Source organism: Notamacropus eugenii, chromosome 2, assembly GCF_028372415.1.
Source record: "Notamacropus eugenii isolate mMacEug1 chromosome 2, mMacEug1.pri_v2, whole genome shotgun sequence".
Taxonomy (NCBI): domain Eukaryota; kingdom Metazoa; phylum Chordata; class Mammalia; order Diprotodontia; family Macropodidae; genus Notamacropus; species Notamacropus eugenii.
Window position 1 is genome coordinate 409,895,132 of NC_092873.1, and position 24,175 is coordinate 409,919,306.

Genomic DNA, 24,175 nt, shown 5'->3' on the forward strand with positions numbered 1-24,175 from the left:
TTCTACCTCTCAGGCTCAGGATTGGAGGTTGAGGACCTGTGAGTGTACAACACAGTTGTAGTATAGTCTGAGAGAGTTAGGGAGGGAAAGAAAACGAAGGAAGGAAGGAAGGAAGAAAGGAAGGAAGGAAGGAAGGAAGGAAGGAAGGAAGGAAGGAAGGAAGGAAGGAAGGAAGGAAGGAAGGAAGGAAGGAAGGAAGGAAAGAAGGAAGGAAAGAGAAAGGAAAAGGAAAGGAAAGGAAAGACAGAACCAGGAAAAATGTCCAGAGGGCTGGGAAACAACTATAACAGACAGAACTTTTTGTGTAAGGTTAAAGGCATACAGTTGCTCTTTTGTAGTTTAAAAATCAGAGGACAATTTTCATTGTGTTCTCTGTGGAATGGACTAGTATTCTCCCACATTGCTCCATTTAGTCACATCCAAAAATACAGATTATAATTAATGCCCGCAATGTCACCTTTAAAAAAGAAATATATGTTTAATTCATGTATGAGCCATCTTCCTCCATTGAAATGAAATCCATTTTCAGAATGGATAAAGAATTGTAACTAGGGCAGGGCATCTGGGATTTCGCCCTAGGACAGCAAAATATAGAGGGTACAAAAATTTTAAACATACACCATAAATAATTGAGTATCTAGTCAGCAAGAATAATTTGTGAAAATAATTAGTCCTCTCCCACCCCTATCAATTGAATTTGTCTTGAGTACTTCTTAGGTTATGTTGATATCCTGAATTACCAGGCTGATTCAAGGGCCCATTTGTGGAGAGACAGTATACTGTAGTTTTTTAGAATGTCCAGTTTGGAGCCAGGATGATGATCTGGGTTCAAATCCTTCACCTGATAGCTCCTAAGTGTATAACCATGGGCAGTTTGCTTAACGTTTTTGTGTTTCAGTTTTATCACCTGTAAAACAGGAATAACAACACCAGCAGAAGCTACCTTGCCGAATTGTTGTGAAGCACCAAGGACTGTGATATTGATATTTTAGATGTTGTATGTGAAGTTTGTTGCAAACATTAAAGCACTACCTAAGTGATGTTCTTATTTATATGACTTATCCTAAGTACCAAAATGTTAAAGCGTTACAGAAATGTTATGACTATTCATGCAACTTGTCCTGGGTGCCTGGGTACTTATACAGTGCAAAATGCATGTTTAGATTTTATGTGGGATGTTTTGGTAACCTGTCACTAAGAATCCCAAAATACTCTAGTAAGTTTTCAACTAAAAGCCTACCTTTATATTTTGAACAATGCTATTAAGTAGCATCAAATGAAATATTAGCTCTTCAAAAGAAAAAGCAAACGATACAAAATGAAACACAGAAGTAGTGTCTTTAATTGCAAAGGATCTACAAAAGAGATATGGTATGAATTGAAACAATTTATGCACATGTTGAAAAACATCTCTGACATTAGATCATATATTGGATTGAATATGTATTAACTATTATGCTTTATTTGTTGTTGTATAATTTTTTCTTCTGAAATTGAACTAACCATGAGGCAAAATATCGCAGAAAGAGAATTGTTGGATCAAGTGTTAGAGCAACTCTGTCCCAATCCTGACCCTGCGTAACGTTAATAAAAAATGAAGATCTTCCCGGCCCATTAATAGGCCTGTGTGCCCAACTGTTACACCTCTTCAATCACATAGAACCCATTGCAGGAGGGACTTGCTTAAAGAGAAGCTTTAGGGGAGGCTTACTTGTAGGACATCTCACACTTTTTGGAACTAAGTTAATTAGGCAGTGAATCAATAAGGTTGTGATGCTTTCTGGCTCTGAGAAGTGTATATGTACTCCAAGTCGGTATTTTACTTTGGGGGTTCACTCATGAGAAGGATCTTTTGATTTCCTGGTCCAGACTCTGAGGAACCATTTGTTTAGAGCCCCCCAACTGCTTAGATGTCTGTGCTCCCTCAATCTAGTGATGTACATAAAGTATATAGCAAGATTGCTATGTTCAGAGAGCTGGAGCCCTGTCTGTTGATCTTTGTGCTAATTTCTCTGCTTGTATTTTCTATACTCACTTATTTCTCTGTAATTAAAGTAGGACTGTTAACCTCTTTAAAATTGACTTGCTTTTATAAAGCAGACCAAAAAAACCTGTGCTAGCAGGCCATCCTAGATATGCTAGGTGCTTGCTCCTACACCCTGTTACAGGAGTCACCTTCTGAGCCTTAATTTCATCATCTATAAAATGAGGGTTAGATAAGACTTTCTCTAAGATCTGTTCCAGGTTAAAATCTATACCCATTATGCTATTTGATGATCAAATATCTCACTTTACTCAAAGCACAACTCAAATGTCACCCCCACCATCAAAGCTTCCCCTTATGACACCTCTGCCTAGTTCCTGATGAAATTGATTTTTCCTTCATTTGATCTTATAGTACTTTGCACTCTTATTTTCATCACATTTATGCTAGGAGGCATAATGTAGTGCAAGCAGTATTAGATTTGGAATCAGGGAACTTGGTTAAAATCTCATCTTGAGAACCTGTCAGCTGTACAATCATGTGTATTCTCTGAGAGAATACAACTCAACTCATCTATAAAATGGGGATAATAATACCGCTGAACCTGCATTACAGGATAGTTGTGAGGCTCAAATGTGACCATGTATGTAAAACACTTTGCAAACCACAAAGTATCATATAATTGTCAGGCATGTTTATGTCTGACTATTAGATCTGCAGGCTTCTATGTGACAGAACTAGGAGCAGTATTTGGAAATTACAGAAAGGCAGATTAAGATCAATGTAAGGAAGTATTCTTCAACCATCAGAGCTATCCAAAAGTGAAATGCACAATTGACCCACCTTGGGAAGTAGTGGGCTCTTCTTCACTGGAGTTCCCAGAGGCCATATGACTGCCTGTCAGCTCTACCACCATCACCATCACATGTCTTTTATTTATAGCCTTCTTTCGCTCAATCCACACCCCCAACCCCTTTCCCTAGTTCAGATCCTCATCACCTCTTGCCTAGACCATGGCACTAGCCTCCCAGTTGGGTGTTTTTGTAGCAGTCTCTCTCCTCTCTAATCCATTCTCCAAAGCTGCCCCTCCAGAAAACCTCCTAAGGTATAGGTCTAGTCATACCACTTGCCTATTCAAAAATCCTTATTGTTCCCCACTGCCTCTAGGATAAAAAACTAATAAATGTCTTAGCTTGGCCAGTTTACCTTTACAGACTTGTTACAGATTATTCACCTTCCTAGCCAAACTAGTCTTTGCCTGGACTGTCCCTCATCCCTTGATTCACACTCTCCTCAATTCCACCTCTTAGAGATTTATAGATAAAGTGTTGCTTGATCAGGAAGATTTAGGTTTAAATCCTACCATAAATAACTATGTAGGGCAGAGCCAAGATGGCAGAGTAGAAAGACACACATATGCAGGGTCTCCCCACAGAGCCCACAAAATACCTATAGAGAGGGACTCTAAACAAATTTTGGAGCAGCAGAAATGGAGAACAACAGAGTGGAGGAGATTTCCAACCCAGGGTTCACGGGAAAGGTTGGTTGCACCAGTAGAAGAGCAGAGCTCGGAGCCCAGCCCAGCCTTGGCCAGCACGCACACGGCTTGTGAACAGCTCTTGGGGGCAGAATCTCCAGGTGAGGAATCCCCAGTCCCAGCAGCAGCGGGTTCGAAGAACCCTCAACCCACAGGTGACAAAGGTCAGTGACAGGATTTTTCAGCTGGCCGGGAAGGGAGAAGGGCCTGCCCATAGCTCCAGCCTCAGGCAGTGGCCCGCAGAGGCCACATCAGGCAGGTGGCAGGAGTTCTCAAGGCAGGCCCTACAGCAGCTGGAGACCATTGCTGGATCGTAAAAACCCCTGGGGGCACTGAGGGAGCTGGTCTTTGTCTCGCACTGAATGGTGGCCCTTCCCCATAGCTTGACTAAATCCCACCCCACCCCACCCCCATGCTAGCTTGGTGGAACTGGAGGTCAGGTGCCTGTGGAGAGGAAACTCTGCTAAGATTCTGGGCACAAAAATCCTTCCCAGTGCCCAGACCAGTACATGCTTGATTGTGCCACCTTGGAGGAACTGATATCTTACAGGTCCCCAGAGTATACCCTATTCTTGACAAAGGACCCAAAAGTCAAGTAACTGGTTGTGAAAATGCCCAAAAAAGGGAAAAAAAATAAGACCACAGAAGGTTACTTTCTTGGTGAACAGATATCTCCCCCCATCCTTTTGGATGAGGAAGAACAATGCTTACCATCAGGGAAAGATATAAAAGTCAAGTCTTCTGAATCCCAAACATTCAAAATAAATATTCAACGGGCTCAGGTCATGGAAGAGCTCAAAAAGGATTTTGAAAATCAAGTTAGAGAGGTGGAGGAAGAGAAATGAGAGAGATGCAAGAAAAGCATGAAAAGCAGGTCAACACCTTGCTAAAGGAGACCCAAAAAAATGCTGAAGAAACTAACACCCTTAAAAATAGGCTAACTCAATTGGCAAAAGAGGTTCAAAAAGCCAATGAGGAGAAGAATGCTTTAAAAACCAGAATTAGCCAAATGGAAAAGGAGGTTCAAAAGCTCATTGAAGAAAGTAGTTCTTTCAAAATTAGAATGGAACAGATGGAGGCTAATGACTTCATAAGAAACCAAGAAATCACAAACCAAAACCAAAAGAATGAAAAAATGGAAGATAATGTGAAATATCTCATTGGAAAAACAACTGACCTGGAAAATAGATCCAGGAGAGACAATTTAAAAATTGTGGAACTACCTGAAAGCCATGATCAAAAAAAGAGCCTAGACATCATCTTTCATGAATTATCAAGGAAAACTGCCCTGATATTCTAGAACCAGGGGGCAAAATAAATATTGAAAGAATCCACCAATCACCTCCTGAAAGAGATCCAAAAAGAGAAACTCCTAGGAACATTGTGGCCAAATTCCAGAGTTCCCAAGTCAAGCAGAAAATATTGCAAGCAGTTAGAAAGAAACAATTCAAGTATTGTGGAAATACAATCAGGATAACACAAGATCTGGCAGCTTCTACATTAAGGGATCGAAGGGTGTGGAATATGATATTCCAGAAGTCAAAGGAACTAGGACTAAAACCAAGAATCACCTACCCAGCAAAACTGAGTATAATACTTCAGTGGAAAAAATGGTCTTTCAATGAAATAGAGGACTTTCAAGCATTCTTGATGAAAAGACCAGAGCTGAAAAGAAAGTCTGACCTTCAAACACAAGAATCAAGAGGAGCATGAAAAGGTAAACAGCAAAGAGAAATCATAAGGGACTTACTAAAGTTGAACTATTTACATTCCTACATGGAAAGACAATATTTGTAACTCTTGAAACTTTTTTCAGTATGTGGGTAGCTGGTGGGATTACACACACACACACACACACACACACACACACACACACACAGAGCACAGGGTGAACTGAATAGGATGGGATCATATCTTAAAAAAATGAAATTAAGTGGTGAGAGAGAAATATATTGGGAGGAGAAAGGGAGAAATGGAATGGGGCAAATTATCTCTCATAAAAGAGGCAAGTAAAAGACTTTTCAGTGGAGGGAAAAAGAGGGAAGGTGAGAGAAAAAACATGAAGCTTACTCTCATCACATTCGACTAAAGGAAGGAATAAAATGCACACTCATTTTGGTTATGAAAACCTATCTTACAATACAGGAAAGTGGGAGAGAAGGGGATAAGCAGGGTGGGGGGGATGATAGAAGGGAGGGCAGTGGGAGGAGGGAGCAATTTGAAGTCAACACTCTTGGGGAGGGACAGGGTCAAAAGAGAGAATAGAAGCAATGGGGGGCAGGATAGGATGGAGGGAAATACAGTTAGTCTTACACAACATGACTATTATGGAAGTCATTTGCAAAACTACAAAGATACGGTCTATATTGAATTGCCTGCCTTCGCAAAGAGAATAGGTGGGGAGGGAGGGATGGGGAGAAGTTGGAACTCAAAGTGTTAGGAACAGCTGTTGAGTATTGTTCTTGCAACTAGGAAATAGAAATACAGATAATGGGGTATAGAAATTTATCTTGCCCTACAGGACAAAAGAAAAGATGGGGATAAGGGAAGGGAGGGATGTTAGAAGAGAGGGCAGATTGGTGATAGGGGCAATTAAAATGCTTGGCATTTTGGGATGGGGGAGGGGAGAAATGGGGAGAAAATTTGGAACCCAAAATTTTGTGTGAAAAGTTAAATAAATAAATTAAAAAAAAATAACTGTGTAAACACAGGAAAGTTCCCTAACTTCTCTGTGCCTCAGTTTTTTCATCTGTAAAATGGGGATAATTATACTCATAGTACTTCCTCACAGTGCTGTTGTGAGGTTCAAGTGAAATAAGCTTTGTAAAGAGTTTGCAAACTTTATATAAATAGTATTATTGTTGTTATTATTAATATTACAATCCAATTTTCTCCAATGTTTAATACCACTTCCAAATTTTTTTCTAATTGCCCTCCACTTTTGATATTCTTTCTCTCTTTCCTCAAATTAGCTTGTACACATTTTTCTGTGCAAATGTTTTATTCAGCCCCACTCCCAGCCTTAGTAGGATAAAAACTCATCGAGGGCCAGGACTAATTTTCATTTTGTTTTTTAGATTTCTGGCACCAAGCACAGTACCTTGCATATGGTGGGTACTTAATAAGTACTTGTAGAAATAATTTTAATTATTATTCAGGTACAAGTACTCCAAGGTCCTTTGCAGTTTTGAGATTCTGTCATTCTATGAAGTGCCTAAATAAGTGAAAAGAGGGTAAGCCAGCATCTAACTGCTTTCAGTAAATCCAAATCACCTCACCCCAAATAATTACATCCTAAACTACTGAAAGAATGTGCGACTGTGATTGCTGAATAATTGTTCATGATATTTGAGAAATCCTGGTAAATCAAGAGAAGCCAAAAGACTAGAGGTGAGCTAAAGAACAGCGATGTTGATCCTAGTTCAATGAATCTTTCAAATATCTAAAGGGCTATTATAAAGGAGAATTGGCCTTGTGCAGCTTGATCACAGAGGAAAGAATAGACTCAGTGTTGGCAGTTACAAAGGAAGGTAGATATTGGTTCAACATAAGAAAACGCTTCCTAACAGAGTTATTCAAAGTGGGATAGGTTGACTCATATGGCAGTGAGCTCCTCATCCCTGAAGCTTCATGATCACTTATCGGGGATGAGGCAGGATAGGATTGGACTATTTACATCTGAAGTTTCTTCCAATTCTATATTTCTGTGATTCTGTGAATGGACTATTTGAAAACTATAATAATCCTCTCCTAGGGCCTCCTCATGTCTTTCTTTTTGGGGGTGTAGGGAAGGTAATCAGGGTTAAGTGACTTGCTCAGGGTCACCCAGCTAGTAAGTGACTGAGATTGGATTGAAACCTGGGTCCTCCTGATTCCAAGGCCTGGTGCTATGGCAACTACCTAGCTACCCCCTCATGTCTTTCTAATGACTCAGATTGGACAGAGAGCTAGGCCTGGAGTCAGAAAGATCTCAGTTTGAATCCAGCCTCAGACATTTACTAGCTATATAACTTAACCTTTGCTTGCCTCATTTTTTCAGACTGTAAAATGGGGATAATAATACCACTTACCTCATAGGAGATTGTTATATGGATCAAATGAGATAATATTTTTAAAAGTACTTGACATATATAAATGTTTATGGCTATATAAAGGCTTACTCCCTCGCTTATATCCAGTTTTATGCAACATATTTTTTTAAGAATGACATTGTAAAGCTGGAGAAGATCCAGAAGAAGGTGACCAGGATGGTAAAAGGCCTCAAGATTAAAAGAACTGGAGATGTTTAGCATGGAGAAAAAAACAATTTGGAGAGATCATGTTTAGTGTCTTGGATTATGTGAAAGACAACTTTTTGGAAGAGGGCTTACTTGGACCTGGTCATTTTGCTAGGCACAGAACTAAGTACAAGAGGTCAAAGTTTGCAAAGAACTTGAAATAGAAGGAAAAATTTCCCAACAGCTTTCCAAAAGTAGGCTGTCTCAGGAGGTAGTGAGATCCCTTTTTACTTGATGGTCTTGCATCAAGAGTAGGATGGCCACTTGTTGGGTAATAGTCAAAGGGATTCTTGTTCAAATATGAATTGGATAAGAAGGCTTTTGAGCTCCTTTCCAATGCTCAGACCTGTGATTCTCCCCAAACAAAAAGGGCAATATCTTCTATTAGAGTTCTCTTTCCTCTGCATTTGCTCACCCTGAAGCCCAGTGACTAGAATGTTCTCCTCTCCATTCAATCTCTACTTCCCTATGTCAGCCTATGAAGTCATTTATATCAGTCAGGGAAACAGTTCTTGATCTGGAAGTAATCTCTCCCTCTAAACTCTTATAAAACTATAGAAATACTTATTTTATATGCTTATTAAGTTCCATTTTATTTTACAATTACTCATGTATGGCTTATTTCTTCTATTACATCATATGCTCCACACAGGAAGGAAGGGTCTGTGCCTTATTCATTTTTTTGTCCCCTTCAGTGCAAAGAACAAAGTAGATGCTCAATAAATGTTTGATGCATGCATGAATAAATGTAAAGTTAATCTCAAAAAGACAATCAAAGTTTTGTTGGCTTTGTACATATATTATGCACCACTCTTAGCTTAAGAGTTTAAGAAAAATGGGTATTAAATGAAAAGAACCCAAGGTTAACAAAGGAAATGAACGCTATTAAATAATATATTTATTTCAGAGCCCTTTTCAAAGGAATTGCAAATATTAGCTTATAAATCTGAATCTATTATCCTTTCAATCTCATCACTCCTGAAGTTTACATTGTATGTGATGCATGTTAAAGGAAGCAAATGAGATTAATAAAGGAAGGGAAGGAGAGCAGAACTCACCCAGGCTCATCTCACAACTGAGGTGTCATCCTTGCCTCCTCACTCTATTCCCATCCTATAGCCAGTCCTTAAGTCCCAATCGCATGGTATTTCCAGTGTTCTACATATCCTATTTTTTTCTCTAACACTACCACCACCCTGGCCCAGGCCCTCATTCCCTCACACTTGGACTATTCCAATAGCCTGCTAGTTGGTCTTCCTACCTCAAGTCTCTCCTGTCCCCAATCGGTCCTCCACTCAGCTGTCATATTGATCTTTCTAAAAGTGTTTAACCAAGTTAGCCCCATATTTAATAAATTCCAAAATCTTTCTGTTACCTCTAGCATCAAATATAAAACCTTCTGTTTGGTTTTTAAAGTCCTTCATAACCTGGCCCTTTCCTGCCTTTCCAGACTTCTTATACTTACTCTCCTAAACATACTCTGTGATCCAGTCTTCCTTACTTTTCCTTAAACAAGACACTTTATCTCTTTATCTCCCAACTCCAACCATTTTCACTGGCTATCTGCAATGCCTGGAATTTCCTTCCATTTCATCCCCTGTCTTGGCTTTCTTCAAATCCCACCTTGTGCAAGAAATCTTTCTCAGTCCCTACTCCTAGTGCCTTCACTCTGGGACTGCCCCCAATTTATCCCCAAAATTAGAGAGTTGATACAAAATTATTTGCATGTTGTCTCTCTCCTTAGACTGTGAGCTCCTTACATGTAGGAACTATCTTTTGTCATTCTTTGTATCACTAATACGTAGCACAGTGCCTGGCACATAGTAAATGCTAATTGATTGACTGATCTGGTACCTAATTCTCAATAGGAGTAGCACTTTAGGCAGCCCAAAGGATTATGAAGTTTTTTTGATACCAATAAATTATATTTGCCCAGAAGGTGTTTGGTGCCAGTGTTCTAGAATACGAGATTCCAGCACTTAAATCCTAATGGATTTGATTCACCTCAAAAAAGGATTATTGTTTCATCTGGGATGGAGTGTGGTACAGATGTGCAATATGTTACAGTGGCCCTCCTAGAGATGATGTTGCTGAGGAAACAAACAGAATCTGCTAGGGATTCAGTTGCAAGAGACTAATGCAGCTGGTTGGGACCGACAGTGTGAGTTGCTTCTCTTTCCAGAATATTATGCAGAGGGGAAAATTACATGTTTGGCAAGAGAAGCAGGAAAAAGATTGTGAAAACAAGACTGTGGGCTTTCTTGTCTGTATTTGCTATGATTATTTCACATATATACTGGAATGTTTCCCTTGAAATATTCTGAATGTATATTAAATACTAAGGCTTTAAGACATTGATATTTTAGGATAGGGTAGGGTTTTACTAAAATGTTTGTTGAAATGAACTGAATTACCTAAATGTTCTCTTTGTGTAAGAGAATTTGACAGAAACAAATATGATGAAAGTGACTACACCCATGATTATCCTGAACATTGAACACTTGACAAGTTTAGATTCAGGCAAAATTAAGCAAATAAACAGAAAACACATGTAAGAACAAGATTTCCAACAAAAATTAAAACCACAATTTTCACAGGGGAGGTAGTGTTACTCAACTACCTTATGACTCTGGCTCCGCATCTATGATATTAAATTTTTAAAGATCATTTTTCAAATTAATATCTCATCATTTCCTCACATCATCTGTGGCCTAAGGCAGTCACTATTATCTTTGCTTTATTGATAAGGAAACTGAGGCACAGAGAGGGTAACTGACTTATACAATATCATAGAGCTGATCAGATATGAAATCAAGATTAAAACCCAGGTCATCTGACTCTCACTTTTGCAGCTTTTCCCACAAAACATAACAGCCAAAGAGCAGTATGTAAGAGGATTTTTAGCCAAGCAACCTAGGTACAAATACCCATGGTTTATCTTCATTTTTAAAGGGCTCTCTAGAAGAACAATCAATCAACAAGCATTTATTAAACACCTACTATGTGTGATGTATTTGTTAAGTACTGAGGATACAAAGATAGATATGAGATCTTTACCCTCAAGGAGTTTAACGTCTACAAAGGGGACAATATACACGTGTGTGTACGAACACACACATACATATATACACATATTATACACATACACAAATGTGCACACAGAATACAAAAAGAACCACACTGTAATCTCAGATAAAGAGGCACTAACAGCTGGAGGGATCAGGAAAGACATCATATAGGTTCTGTTATAGGAAATGATATTTTGAACTAAACTCTAAAGGAAGCTAGGATTCTAAAAGGAGGAGATAAGAAGGGAGTACATATCGGACATGGAGAATGGCCTGTGAAAAGGTAAAGAGAGCAGAGGTAATATGACATATGTAAGAAACAGCAAGAAGACTCGTTTGGAAAAACCCATGCATAACTTGGAGTAATATATAAGACTAAAGGAGTCAGGTTGAAATGGATTTTCTTGTTGTTATTGTCCATTCTTCACTTTGGAAGAGGACCGATGACATCATAGCGTGATGTTTCAACTCTTTCCTGAATCAGATTTAAGTGAGGCAGAGTTGCACGACATCATCAGCCTCACTCTCTCTTCCAGAGTTATCAAAGTCCAATGACAAGACAAAAGTCAAGACAACTGGTAATGGCCCTGTTGCAGTGGATGACCTTGAGGTTTTTGATGTCTGACCCAGCTTCAGCCACCTTCATGGTCACCAGAACAAATCGTTTTCTTCTGCCCATTATGCCTCTAAAGAGAGGAATTTATAGTTGATCCTAGAGGGAAAAGGTGCTGTTGGAATTAATTGTGCAGGAAAGTGATTCAGTTAGATCTGTACTTTAGGAAAATCATTTTTGTATCTGTGTGGAAGATGGATTGTAGTGGGAAGAAATCTGAGACAGGGAAACCAATTAGGAGATTATTACAATAGTCAGAGGGAGAGAAGATTAAGATCTGAACTTGGTGGTAGCTTGTGAGTTCTTTGATATTCTCTTCTCTCGAGATTATTGTGACAGTGCTCTCTCCTGGTTCTCTTCCTACTGGTCTGAGGGCTTCTCAGACTCCTTTCAAAAATAACAACAAAATTCTACAAAGTCTGGGTCTCGGAGGTGGAAAGAATCTTTCAATACCTCTTCCTTTGTTATTAGTGAAATAAATTGGTCCAAATTCTCTAATACTTTATGTATGTTATCCTACTTAATCCTCATTACAAATTTGTGAGTTAGGTATCAGTCAATCATTCAACAAAAACTGATTGAGTGCCTACCTCATGCCAAGTACTGGAAATACAAAACCAAAAAATAAAAGACATTATTATTATGGAGCTGATGGAATATACTTATATAAGCATATACAAAGGAAATATGAAGTAATTTCCTGGAAGTGAGCTAGTAGCCAGGAGGGAATCAGAACGAGCTTCATTTAGAAGGTAGCTTGTGAGCTGAGCTATGAAGGGAACTAGGTATTCTGAGATGGGGAGGCAAAAAGGGAGTGCTTTGCAGACTTGGGAGAGAGCCCAAGCAAATGCATGGAAATGGAAGATGGAAAATATAGGAATAGGAAAATGTAGGAATAGGCCAGGAATGGGCCAGTATGGCTGGAGTATAGAGAACTATTAGTATCCTCTCATTTTACAGATGAGGATATTGAGGCTCAGAGACTCAGTAAGTATCTCAGGCAGCTAGGCCTTCCTGACCTCAAGTTGTGTCCTTTCCACTATGACACACAACCTCCTAGTCAGCCCTACCAAAGGGCAGGCAGTCTTTAAAAAGTATTTTATGCCTTTGGTCAGAGCATTGAGCTGGGTTCAAATTGAGCCTTTACTATTTACTATTTGTGTGACTTTGAGCAAGTCTCTTCCCTTCTCTGGTACTTGGATTGTTTCTTAGTAAAATGAGGGGTTGTACAAACTTATCTCTATGACCCTTCCCATTTTAAGGATACAGTAGGGAGAAGCTATTTCCTCAACTCTGACTCCCATGGTCTTTCTTTTCTTTCTTTTTTTAAAATTTATTCTTTTCAATTAGGAAAAATTCAACTTCTCCAATCGCCCCTCCCTTCAACTGAAAATGAAAGAAAAACAAAACCCCTGTTACAAATACATATAATTAAGCAAAACATATTTCCACACTGGCCATACCCAAAAGTAAATATGTACATATGTCTTATTCTACACTCTGAGTCCTTTATATTTCTATATGGAAGTGGATAGTATTCTTTATGATTAGCCTTCTGGAACTGGAGTTGGTCTTTATGCTGATCAGAGTTCCCAAGTCTTTCAAAGTTGTTTGTCTTTACAATACTGCCATCCTTACTATAAACTGTTCTACTGGCTCTGTTCACTTTACTCTGTATTAGTGGGGCAGCTAAGTGGTACAGTGGAAAGAGCACCAATGCAGGAGTCAGGAGGACCTGAGTTCAAATCTCACCTCAGACACTTAACACTCACTAGCTGTGTGACCTCGGGCAAGTCACTTAACCCCAATTGCCTCATCCTGGGTCATCTCCAAGTCATCCTAAGGAATATGTGGTCACTGGATTCAGATGGCTCTGGAGGAGAAGTGAGGCTGGTGACCTGCACAGCCCTCCCTCACTCAAAACAAAGTCAAGTGCAAGTCATGTCATCATTTCTCTGATGGCATGGTCTTCTTCGGCAATGAAGGACAAACATGATCTATGTCTAATTAGACTCCCACTATGATTCCTGATGACAATAGGGTTTGGAGGGGACATATGTATCATCTCCTCATATTGCAATGTAAACAATTTTTCCTTGTTTGGCTCTTTATGATTATTTGTTCATGTTCACCTTTTTATGTTAACCTTAATGTCTGTGATGGCACTTCAAAGTTTCTACACAGCACTAGCCTTTTCATAAGGAATGTTTGCAAGTCCTTTAAAGCGTCATCCTACCTCTCCCCGCCCCCCATAGGATTATATTCAATTTTTCTTAGATAATTTATTTTTGGTTGCAAGCCTATATTCTTTTGGAATAATGTTATCCAAATTTTCTGCTTTTTTATAGTATTTCCTACTAAACAGTGTATGATTCTTATTGCGACTTTTTGGTACTCAATTACTTGCTTTCTTGCTGCTTGAAGTATTATTTCTTTGACCTAGAAGCTCTGGATTTTTACTCTTGAGTTTATGATATTGCTAGGAGTTTTTGTTTTAGTGTTTCTTACAGGAAGTAACTCATTTTGCCCTCTGGTTCTAAAAGATCTGGGCAGTTTTCTTTTAAGATTTCTTGAAATAGGATGTCTAGGGTCAATCTCTTTTTTGGGGAGGAAGAGGAGTCATATCTTTCAGCAAGCTCAAAAATTCTTAATTTTTTTCTCCTCAATCTGTGATCTATGTCAGTTGATTTGCTATGAGATATCTTACTTTTTTTTTTTCTGTTTTTTTCTCAGTCTTTTGACTTTGCTTCACTATTTCTTTTTGCCTTATGGAATTCTTCTATGGCTTCTATTTGGTCCAATATACTTTTCAGGAAGTTTGTTACTTTGGCAAGGCTTTGTACCTCTTATGCCAAGCTGTTAATTCCCTTTCTAATTCTTTCTTTCATAGCTCTCATTTCTTTTTCAAAATTTTCCTCTAGGTTCAATTTAAAAAAAAATTAAACTCTTGTTTCATTTCTTATAGGAATTCTAATTGCATTTGTGTCCAAGATGTGTTTTGACTTGAGGCTTTCTTTGTAGATGTTTTAGAATTATTCTCTTCTTTTAGATCTGTGTTGAGTATCCCTGTTGCCACGATAGTTTTTTACGATGGCATTCATTTTTCTGTTTGCTCATTCTTACAGCTGACTTTTTGGCTTCAGACTTTATGTTAGGACCAAACTCTGTGCACTTTCGGAGTGAAGGTCTGGGTCATTCCTATTACTGCTACAGGCTCTTAGGAAAAACTCAGGCTGGAGTCCTGCATGTTTTGAAACTTTCAAAGTGGTCTGATCTAGGACAAAGTCTGATCACTTCCTCCATCTACCCACCATAGCCCTTCAAATTCCCAAGCTGAATTTGAATCTGAGTAACAGTAGACTGCTCCTGGACTCAGTCAGTGACGGTCAGGTAGTTGGGAAACTCTGCTGGAGTGATAGAACTACAGGTTCCTCTCCGGTCCTGGATTCCTTCCCTGGTTATTCCTTTGCAGGCTTCAGACTATGACAGAATTTAGAAATGACATTCTACTCCGTTCCTGAGGTCTGAGCTTGCTTCTGAACTTGTTCCTAGGTCAGTACACAGCCTTGAGCCCGTAACTATTCCTGACTCCAGAATGCCAACACTGACTGGGCAAAGGTCCCTTCCTCAATCTACCCTGGATCTGTTGCTCAGAACTGAGTGGTGGGTTGGCATCTATCAGTTGGCACCTGTTCCTAAACCCTACACAGTCACCCCATATGAGTCTTGTTCTTGGGCATAGTATCTGGGTATTGAAATGTTCCATGCAGCCCTAAGATCCTAGCAAGACCCCATTCCTTGTACTTTATGCTCAAGATTTGATCTGATGTTTTCTAGATCTATTTGGAGAAGTTTTGGAGAGATGAACTCACTGTCCTTCTTCCTGCTAATTCACCATCTTGGCTCTGCCCTCCTCCATCTTGTTTGCTAGATTTTCATCCAGGTCACTTGCTAACCATTGGTGTCCTACAAGACTCTATACTCAGCCCTTTTCTCTTCTCTTATCTCACTTTGTCATCTCATCAGCTCTCATAGATTTAATTATCATCTCCATGGAGAAGATTCTCTATTTGTTTATCTATCTGTCCAGCCCTAGCCTCTTTCCTCACCTCCACTGTCTTATCTCCAACTGCCTATTAGACCTCTTGAATTGAATGTTTCATAGATATTTTAAACTCAACATGTCCAAACTGAACTCATTATCTTACCTCCAAACCCTCCCCTTTTCCTAACTTACTTATTAGTGTCAAGAGTACCATCCTCTTCCATGGCAACCAGGCTCACCATATAGGTGTCATCCTTCTCTTCTCACTCCTTATCCCCCTTAAATCTAGTGCCTTCCCTCTGAGATTGTCTCCAATTTATCTTGTATCTAACTTGTTTGTACATGGCTGTCTGCATGTTGTCTCCACAATGAATTACAAACTCTTTGAGAGTTTTTTAAAAAATTTGTTGGTCTTTGTTTTTCCCTTTCATTTTATACCTAATACTTAACACATGCCTGGCACATAGCTTAGTAAATGGTTGTTGACTTTATTAGAAAAATTTGCTGCAAAAAATTTTCCCTAGCAAATTGTTTCCCTTTTAATTCTAACAGTATTGATTTTGTTTGTGCAAAAACTGTTCAATTTTAGGTAATAAATACTTTCCACTTTATGTCCTGTAATCCTCTCTGTTCCTTATTTGATTGAGAAATCTGAAGGCTCTGATGAGAAGCAGAAAATGTTTCATCATTGGTCTTCTGAAGTCACAATTAGTCACTAAATCATTAAGAGTCCAGAAGTGTTCCAGTGTTGTATTCCTTTACATTTTTGTTGTCATTCTGTAAATTGTTCTCCTTTTACTTTTCCATCACTTCATATAAGTCTTACCAATTTTCTCTGAATTTTTCATATTCATTGTTTCTTATGGTAGCCACTGTTCCAAGCTTTTCTTCTCTTATCACAAATTCTACCCACCCTCCTATTTCTCTGATATTGAGGTTCCCCTCATCTCTGCATCACTACTTTTTCCTTTTCAGAAGAAATATCATCCTACTCTTTGAAGTTAAACATATTTTCCTGTGGTTTTGATTCCATTCTCTTCTACCTCTTCTCATACTTAACTCCAGTAATAATTCCTTTTATGCTAGGCATCCTCGTTCTCTTCCTTCTCAATGACTTTCTTTCTACTGCTTGTTATTTTCTGCCCAGGGGTTCTTTCTTTTCGGAGAGTCTTGCTATGAATTCATATCAATCAGGTTCAGTTCTAGGAGAACCTAACCCGAAAGAGAGGAGATCAAGATTTTCCCTTATCTCTGGTTTATTATGACCCAATCCCAGGACAGAACTCCAGGGAAAATCTCTTAACCAAATTTAGGTACAGTTAATCTCTAGGGTCTCCCCAAAATGGATTAACAGGGGCCCTTCTCAAAAAGCACTTAATGCATAAAGTACGTATGAATTAGAGAATAGCTATTTCCTCCATCTCAATAGAAATTCTTAAAACTTATAAAGACTCAATAAGTGTACATTAACATATAAAACAATAATCCATCACAGCTATTCTAGTCTCCTGGGAGGTAAAGACAACTTTGCGAGACTACCGAACAGATATTTCACTTTTAGCTAATGCCTATACTATTTGAGAGATTCACAGGGTTCAAATCTTCTAAGAAAGCCCACCATGACTTGGGCTTTCCTAGTTCTTTCACTAACAGCAGTGGTCATGTGAGTGGCAGATGACCTGGCACTATCTCCTCGAAGAAATCATGCAGTTACAGAAAGCATTTCCTACTGGGCTGCCAGCACTAAATTAGGAATTCCTGACCTTTCAGAGTCTTGGGATTACTTCCAGAGATAGAAACATCCATTTCTCAGCATCATTATTTGGTGAGAGAAAGAATCAAAAGAGAAGTGGTGGCCAGGGACATGAGATACAGTCTCAGACTCACCTCAGCAAGCATATACTCTTGCTGCCTTTTGCTCAAATTGTCACTGCTGTTGCTGCTAAAAGGTCAAGATGAGAAATATTCCTACCCTAACTTGCTGAAAATTAGTCAATAAAACTTTATCAATCTCTTTCTATGGTAAGCACTGGGGATACAAAGAGAGGTAAAAGACTGACCTCAAACGGCTCACAACCTAGTGGGGAAGACAATATGCAAAGAGCTTTGTACAAACACACTATATACAGGATAAACTGGACATAATCAACAGGGGGAAGGCGCTATTATTATGAGGGATCTGGAAAGGCTTCCTGCAGAAGAAGGAATTGACAGAAGCAAGAGAATTTAGGAAGCAGAGATGAAGAGGGAGTTATGGGAAACAGTAATGGGGACCCACTAGAGTGGGCATGGTCAGACCTGTATTTTAGGAAGATCACTTTGACAGCTGAGTAGAGGATGGACTGGAGAGAGAAGACACTTGAGGCAGAGACCAATCATGGAATAACTGCAGTAGTCCAACTGTCTGGTGCCAAGGGTCTGCATCAGGGTAGTGGCAGCGTCAGAAGAGAGAAGGGATTCAAGGAGAGAAGTATTCAAGAGATACTGTCAAGATAAAATTGATATCATTTGGCAACAGACTGGATATGCTGGAGGTGAGAGTAAGCAGTCAAGGATGACACTTACATTGTAAGTTTCCTGGGGGAAGAGAATCTTTGTATCACCCTCCTCTCCACTGGCTAAGCACACAGTAGACACTGAACGTTTATATTGATTTGATTTGTTGATCAGAGACATTATTCTATTCAAGTTTTTAGTACTTTGCCTTAGAGATGATGAAACATGAGCACTATGTTTGAAGAACTGTGTTAGGTATTCCTGGAAATGCTTGACAAACTGACTACAGCATCAGCTTCCAAACTGAAATATTTCCTTCATATGCTTAGTATTACGAGAAAGAAGATAAGGCACCTCAGGCCTGTCTCTCAACATGTAAAACTGAAGTTAATAATGTTTGCTTTTCTCCTCTACTAAAGTCCTACTACGATGAATATTGTTCTCGTCTTGAAAACTATGCCAGAGGGACACAAACTCTGACAGCTTTTATCATACTAAAAAGGTTTTGAACATGAGCCCAGTGACAAACTATATTATCGGAGGACCAGCCTTCCTAAGTTCAGAGAAGCTCAGTTCAACTGGGAGAGGCTGGCCACAGGGCAATGAATTTTCAACCACAACCACTCTCAACTACCTTCTACCAGAGTAATTACAGATTTAATCTGTGAAGGAAGTACCCATGCTGATGAAATCAAAGGTCTCTCTCTGAAGGACTTGAGCTCCTTGAAAGCAGGGACTGGGTTGGGTTGGGTTGGGTTTTTGTTTGTATTTTTGAACCCCCAGCATAGCATAGTGGCTAGCATTTGGTAGGTGTTTAATAAATATTTATTGGCTGACCCACTTTAAAGTACTGAGCTTCATATTTGCTATTTCCTCCCAAGAATGAATGACTGAAAGTGCTTTTCAGAAAGAAAAAAAAACCATGAGAGTTATTATTAAGAGTATAGAATTTCAGGGCTAGAAGGGATCTTACAGATCATCCAATGTGGCATACTCTTGACAATCAGGAAAACTGAGGCTCAGAGAGACGGAGTTATGTGCTCAGAATCATATACACACTCAGTCATCAACCATTTGGAAAAGGAGAAATGATTAAGGGACAATCAAGTAAGAGGTTTCACATATATGGGAAGAAAATTAGACACTTTGTTGTTGTTTTCATTCCTCATTTTACCCCAAAATCAAGAAAAAGTGAGATAGAACTGTAGGCAGTTATGTGGCTCAGTGGATAGAGTGCTGGACCAGGTGTTAGGAAGACCTGAGTTCACTACAGTCTGGGTAAGTCTCTCAAGCAGTCTGCTTATTTCCTTTTCTGTAAAATGGGGATAGTAGTACCTACCTTTGAAATTGTCCTGAGGATAAACGAGATAATATTTTTTAAATGCTTAGAAAATCTTCAGTTGTTATATAAATGCTAATTATGATTACTATTATGACAGAAGGGATACAGCTAAAATATGAAGCATTTCCTAAAAGTGGGAAAAGTTATCACTGGTATGGGTTACAGAGAGAGAATTTATGAAGACTCTTTTCCTTTAGGATAAATTCTTAGCTATCTAAGATAGATGATTTAGTAATTCACCTTGGAAATAGCAAGAAGGAACTTCTGAAGGCCCCCTCTAGCCTTATGAACTTCGTTGAGCAACTTTTTGTGATAGCTAAGGATTGGAAACAAAGTTGATGATACCCATCAACTGGGGAATAGCTACACAAATTGTGGTACATAAATGTAATGGACTATTGCTATGCTGTAAGAAATAATGTATGTAAGGAATACATGAAAGTATATAAGAGAAAGCTGAAGAAGCATGTGAACAGCGATATGAACTGATGCAAAGTGAAGGAAATAGACAAGAAAATAATATACATAGTAACTACAACAATGTAAATGGAAAGAGGAAAGGCAGACCAAAAAATAAATGTAACAAAACTATAAAAATCAAGCCAGATTCATGAAGAGTTAAGGCACCCCCAACCTGCCCCTTTGTGGTGGGTATTACATATTGCACGTTTTTGGACTTTCTCAACATATTGATCTGTTGTTATTAAGTTTTTCCCTCTGCAAAAATATGCCCTTTGTTATGTAGGATAGCTCTCTGGGAAGAGGAGGGAGAAGGATACTTGGGATAACTATGATGTTTTAAGAAACAGAAAACAAAAATAAAAATTGATTTAAATTTTTTTTTAAAGTTAGTATTACTATTCATGTTAACTTATTTAGAATATTAGGTTTTAGAAGCTTAAAGGACCTTAGAGATTACATAGTCCAGGTGTACTTGACGTTTTTCGTGTGGAATGGAATCCTTTGGCAGTTGGGAAAAGTCTATGGACCTCTTCTCAGAATTATATTTAATTATTTATTTTTAACCTTTATTTTAAAAATGTTGCTCCAGATTCTCTCTTACCCTCCAGGCAAGCAATACGATACCCATTATAAATGTGAAGCTATGCCAAACATTTTTATATTAGCCTTGTTGGAAAAAAAAAAAGCCCAAGGAAAAGAAAGTGAAAAATAATATGCTTCAGCTTGCACTCAGAATTCATCAGTACTCTCTCTGCAAGTGGATAGCATTTTTCAGCCTAAGTCCTCGGGAATTGTCCTGGATCACCGTATTGACCAGAGCAGCTAAGTCTTCCACAGCTTACTCTTATTACAACATTGCTGTCGCAGTGAGTGTTCTCCTGGTTCTACTCACTTCACTTTGCATCAGTTCCTTTAAGTCTTCCCAGGTTTTTCTGAAACCGTCCTGCTCTACATTTCTTATAACCACAGTGTTCCCTTATAATCAAGACCCACAACTTAAATTCAGCCATTCCCCAATTGACGGGCATCCATCATCCAGTTTCCAAGAAATTTTAAATGTATAAAGTAGATTACAAAGGAAACCAATTACATTGAAATTTATCAAAACATTAAAAAAAAAAGTTCACCCACGCGTGTCTTTGGAACCCCGATCTCATCTGTAGCCCCGATTTTAAAGATAAGAAAACCCAGGCTGACCGGTTGGAGATCACAGGTAGTCGAGACCTGCGCGGGGTGGCAGATTCTCGGTCTTGGCTCTTTAAAAGCGCATTTTCAGAAGGTGCGCACTTTCGGGCGGCAGGAAGCGCTTCAGGCCACCTGTCATTAGGAGACGTAGGTGCTGGCAGCAACAAAGCCGGAGCCATCCGGGTGTCACCGGAGCCGTCATCTGCTCCCTCCCTCCCCGGCCCTATCCCGTGGGGGGAGGGGAGGCCAGCCGGAGGAAGTTAGGCGTAAACAGGGTCAGGCTCCGCGGCCAGGGAAGGAGCGGGGCGGGCGGGGGAGCTGGGGGAGGTCCCAGGCAGGCCGGGCCACCTGCACACAAGCGTAGACTCGTGCTAGGGCACCCTCAGGCTCGGGGTCGCCAGGTCTGTCCCCTTTTCCTGCCCTTCTGCCCTCCCTCACCCGCTTCCCGGTTCCCTAGCGGCGCCTAGCAGCTGCAGCCTGGGGCTGGCTGAGGGAGCCCCGGGCACCTCGGCCCTGGGCGGGCGGGCGGCCTCGCGCCGCGGGCTCCGCTTCCCTGCCCCCTCCCCCCGCCTCCCGGGGCCGGCGCGAGGCCTCGCGCGCCCGTCCGCGCGCCCTCTGCGCAGCGCCGGGGTGTCCCCGCGCGCGCGGGCCAGGCCGCGAGCCGGGGGAGCCCGGGGAGGGAGGGAGAGAGAGGGCGAGCGGGAGAGCGAGTGAGCTCCCGCATTCGAACCTCCCTCGCAAAGGCTCTCTCCGCCCCACAATGCACCGCGGCGGGCAGCCTTTGAAAAAGCGGCGCGGCTCATTCAAGATGGCGGAGCTCGACCAGTTGCCTGACGAGAGTGAGTAGCACCTCCAATCACCCCCCCTCCCCCTCCTCCCCGCCGGCTGCCCGCCTCGGGGCTGCCCGGGCCCGGACGGGGAGCGGAGGCCCCTGCCCCGCGCCCGACGGGCGTGCGGGCTGCCGGACCCGCCGTCCTCCCCGCACCCCGGGGTTACCGCCGCTGCCGTCGCCGCCTTTGTTATGGTGTCTCTGGGTGTTGGGTTGTGTTGTTGTGAGAGCGCCGGGGCCGGAAACGGGGAGCCCGGGCTGCCCCGCGTACCCCCCGCCCGGGCCTTGGGCTGGGGGAGGGGGGGGGGGTGTATGAAGGGGGGGCATTCCCGGAGGCAGCCTCGTAAGACGTAGTTGTAGAAGTGGCCGGTCCCAGGGCCGGGGCAAGGTCGGGCCGGGGCGGCCGGTGGGTGCTGCCCCCGCCCTGGCCCCCTCACCCCGCATCCTGCCCCGGCCCCCGCCCTAGTCTCTTCAGTCACCCACGACCCCTCCCTGCGGCTCCCTCCAACCCCCCCGCAGCAGCCCGGGTGGGGTGGCCACCCCACTGGAAACATTACCGTGTCTGGGCCCCAGTCTCTTCCCCTGGGTGCCCAGGTGGCCCTCGTTACTCTCCTCAGGTGACACAGGTGCTAGACAGCCCCTCCCCTATCCCCTTCCCCGACGGCCCGCCGTGTGTACCTGGGTCTGTCGAGAAGAATCCCAGAGTTCTATGTCAACTTACAGACATGGCCAGCAGGGCATACGTGACAGCCACATTGTATCCATACGCAGGTATCCTCCTGGTCTGAAATGTCCTCCTCACCTCTCAGTGGAGTTGTTAAACTGAGACATTCTTGTGCTCAGTGAAGGATACACATTCTTGGTATTTATGCCTATTTCCAGTACGATAGCTATAAACAACTAACTACCAAGGGTACCTGATGTACTTCACTTATTGAAATATGGAAAATATTGTAACTCAGAAATTCCTTTTGTAAATGCCTGGTGTTTCTATGTTAATGTATTTATGACACTGATATATGTCATCAATTCAGTTTGTTACAATTTCAATTCCTGAAAGATTTTTTTTTTTTGCGTTGATCACTTAGCATTTATTAAGTGCCCACTTTGCTAGGAGTTAAGATACAAAGAAACCTAGTCCCTGCTCTCAAAGAGCTCACAGTGTGATGGAGATGGCATGCCGTCAGCTGTGTACAAATAAGCTTATCTACAGGATAAGTTAGAGAGGATACAGTCTCAATCGCTAGTCAAAACTCATAGTGCACAAGGCAGTTGGATGTGAGGAATAGGAAACTGTTGACTGTCTTCTTTTTCTTTGGGTGGAACTTTAGGTTCTTTATGTACTTATAGAAAAGGCCACAGGTTCTATGAATTTATCCTCCAGTATAGTAGGTGATATCAGAAAGTTAAATTAGTAAAAATTGTATTAGTGTCTTACATAGGTTTTAAAATCACTACATACAAGTCCTTATAAGCATTGTCAAAGTACTTTTGTCTGTCCTTGTTTCTATATGTCACCTGCATTACCAGGTCTTCATTGTAATTTAGATGTTCTAAAATAAGGGAATGTTTATCTTCTGAAAATAATGTGTTTTTCTCTAAAGCTGATATCCTCACTGGTATTTTTGTGTTTCTTTCAAGTCATGAAAATCTATAGAGCTATAGTTATTAATTTGCTATTCTGTATGTGCATGTGTATATGCATATATCTGTATATATATATACACATATGTATATTCACACAGAGGGACACATGCTGAAAATAAGGCCTATTTCCATTTGTATTAAGTTAATTGATATGTTGTTATTTTCTGTATTCAGTAGACAGATGTATATTGAACACCTAATATATGCCAGTTCGCTTTGCTAGAGTGGGATGCAAAGAGTTCTAAAGCATGATTCTTCATACAATCATAAACTGTCAGAACTGAAGGGAGCTTAGAAATCATCTAATTCAGTTCTTTAATTTTACAGACAAGGAAACAGGCCCAGAGATCAAATGACTTGCTTGAGGTCACATAAGCAGTTAGTAGCATAGGGCTTGAACTCAAGTTGAACTACCTCTAGTAGTTGGAAAAGAATTTGTCAAAAGTATATGTACATACTGTTTATAAATATATACATATCATATTATGGATTATGTAGTTTGATTCTCTAGAAATTAAAAACCAGAGTAATTTAAATTCATATGGGAACAAAAGTTCTATGTGAAACATGGCAGTGGTAGAATTTGACTACCTTTTAAGGTGTGATAAATGGTGTGTTCTTGGTGCAGCATTAGAGGACATTGGTTAAATCTCTATAGGAACTGTAAATTGTATGAGTACCAGTCTTTTG

At 40.6% G+C, this 24,175-nt stretch overlaps 1 protein-coding gene and 2 long non-coding RNA genes across 4 annotated transcripts in view; 1 reads left to right on the top strand and 2 right to left on the bottom strand.

Annotated features, from left to right (window-relative positions):
• The window catches only part of LOC140529203 (uncharacterized), an 87,539-nt gene extending 64,937 nt beyond the window's left edge, over positions 1–22,602 (bottom strand). The window contains exon 1 of the long non-coding RNA XR_011975452.1: positions 22,517–22,602. This is a non-coding gene — a long non-coding RNA (uncharacterized lncRNA). The remainder of the gene's footprint in view (positions 1–22,516) is intronic.
• On the bottom strand, positions 10,783–18,008 carry LOC140529204 (uncharacterized). Its single transcript, XR_011975453.1, has 2 exons — positions 17,823–18,008; positions 10,783–11,578 (listed from the first exon to the last, which is right to left on the bottom strand). It is a non-coding gene; the product is annotated as an uncharacterized lncRNA (long non-coding RNA).
• Positions 21,276–24,175, top strand: part of LIN9 (lin-9 DREAM MuvB core complex component) — a 75,534-nt gene continuing 72,634 nt past the window's right edge. Inside the window, exon 1 of one of the 2 annotated variants that reach the window (XM_072647692.1) lies at positions 21,276–21,410. Coding sequence is in view for 1 of the 2 variants with exons in the window: in XM_072647693.1 (XP_072503794.1) it covers positions 21,770–21,848 (79 nt within the window). In the remaining variant the exon portion in view is untranslated. Of the gene's footprint in view, positions 21,411–21,655; positions 21,849–24,175 lie in introns of those variants that run through there. The other variant, XM_072647693.1, reaches the window with a different exon arrangement.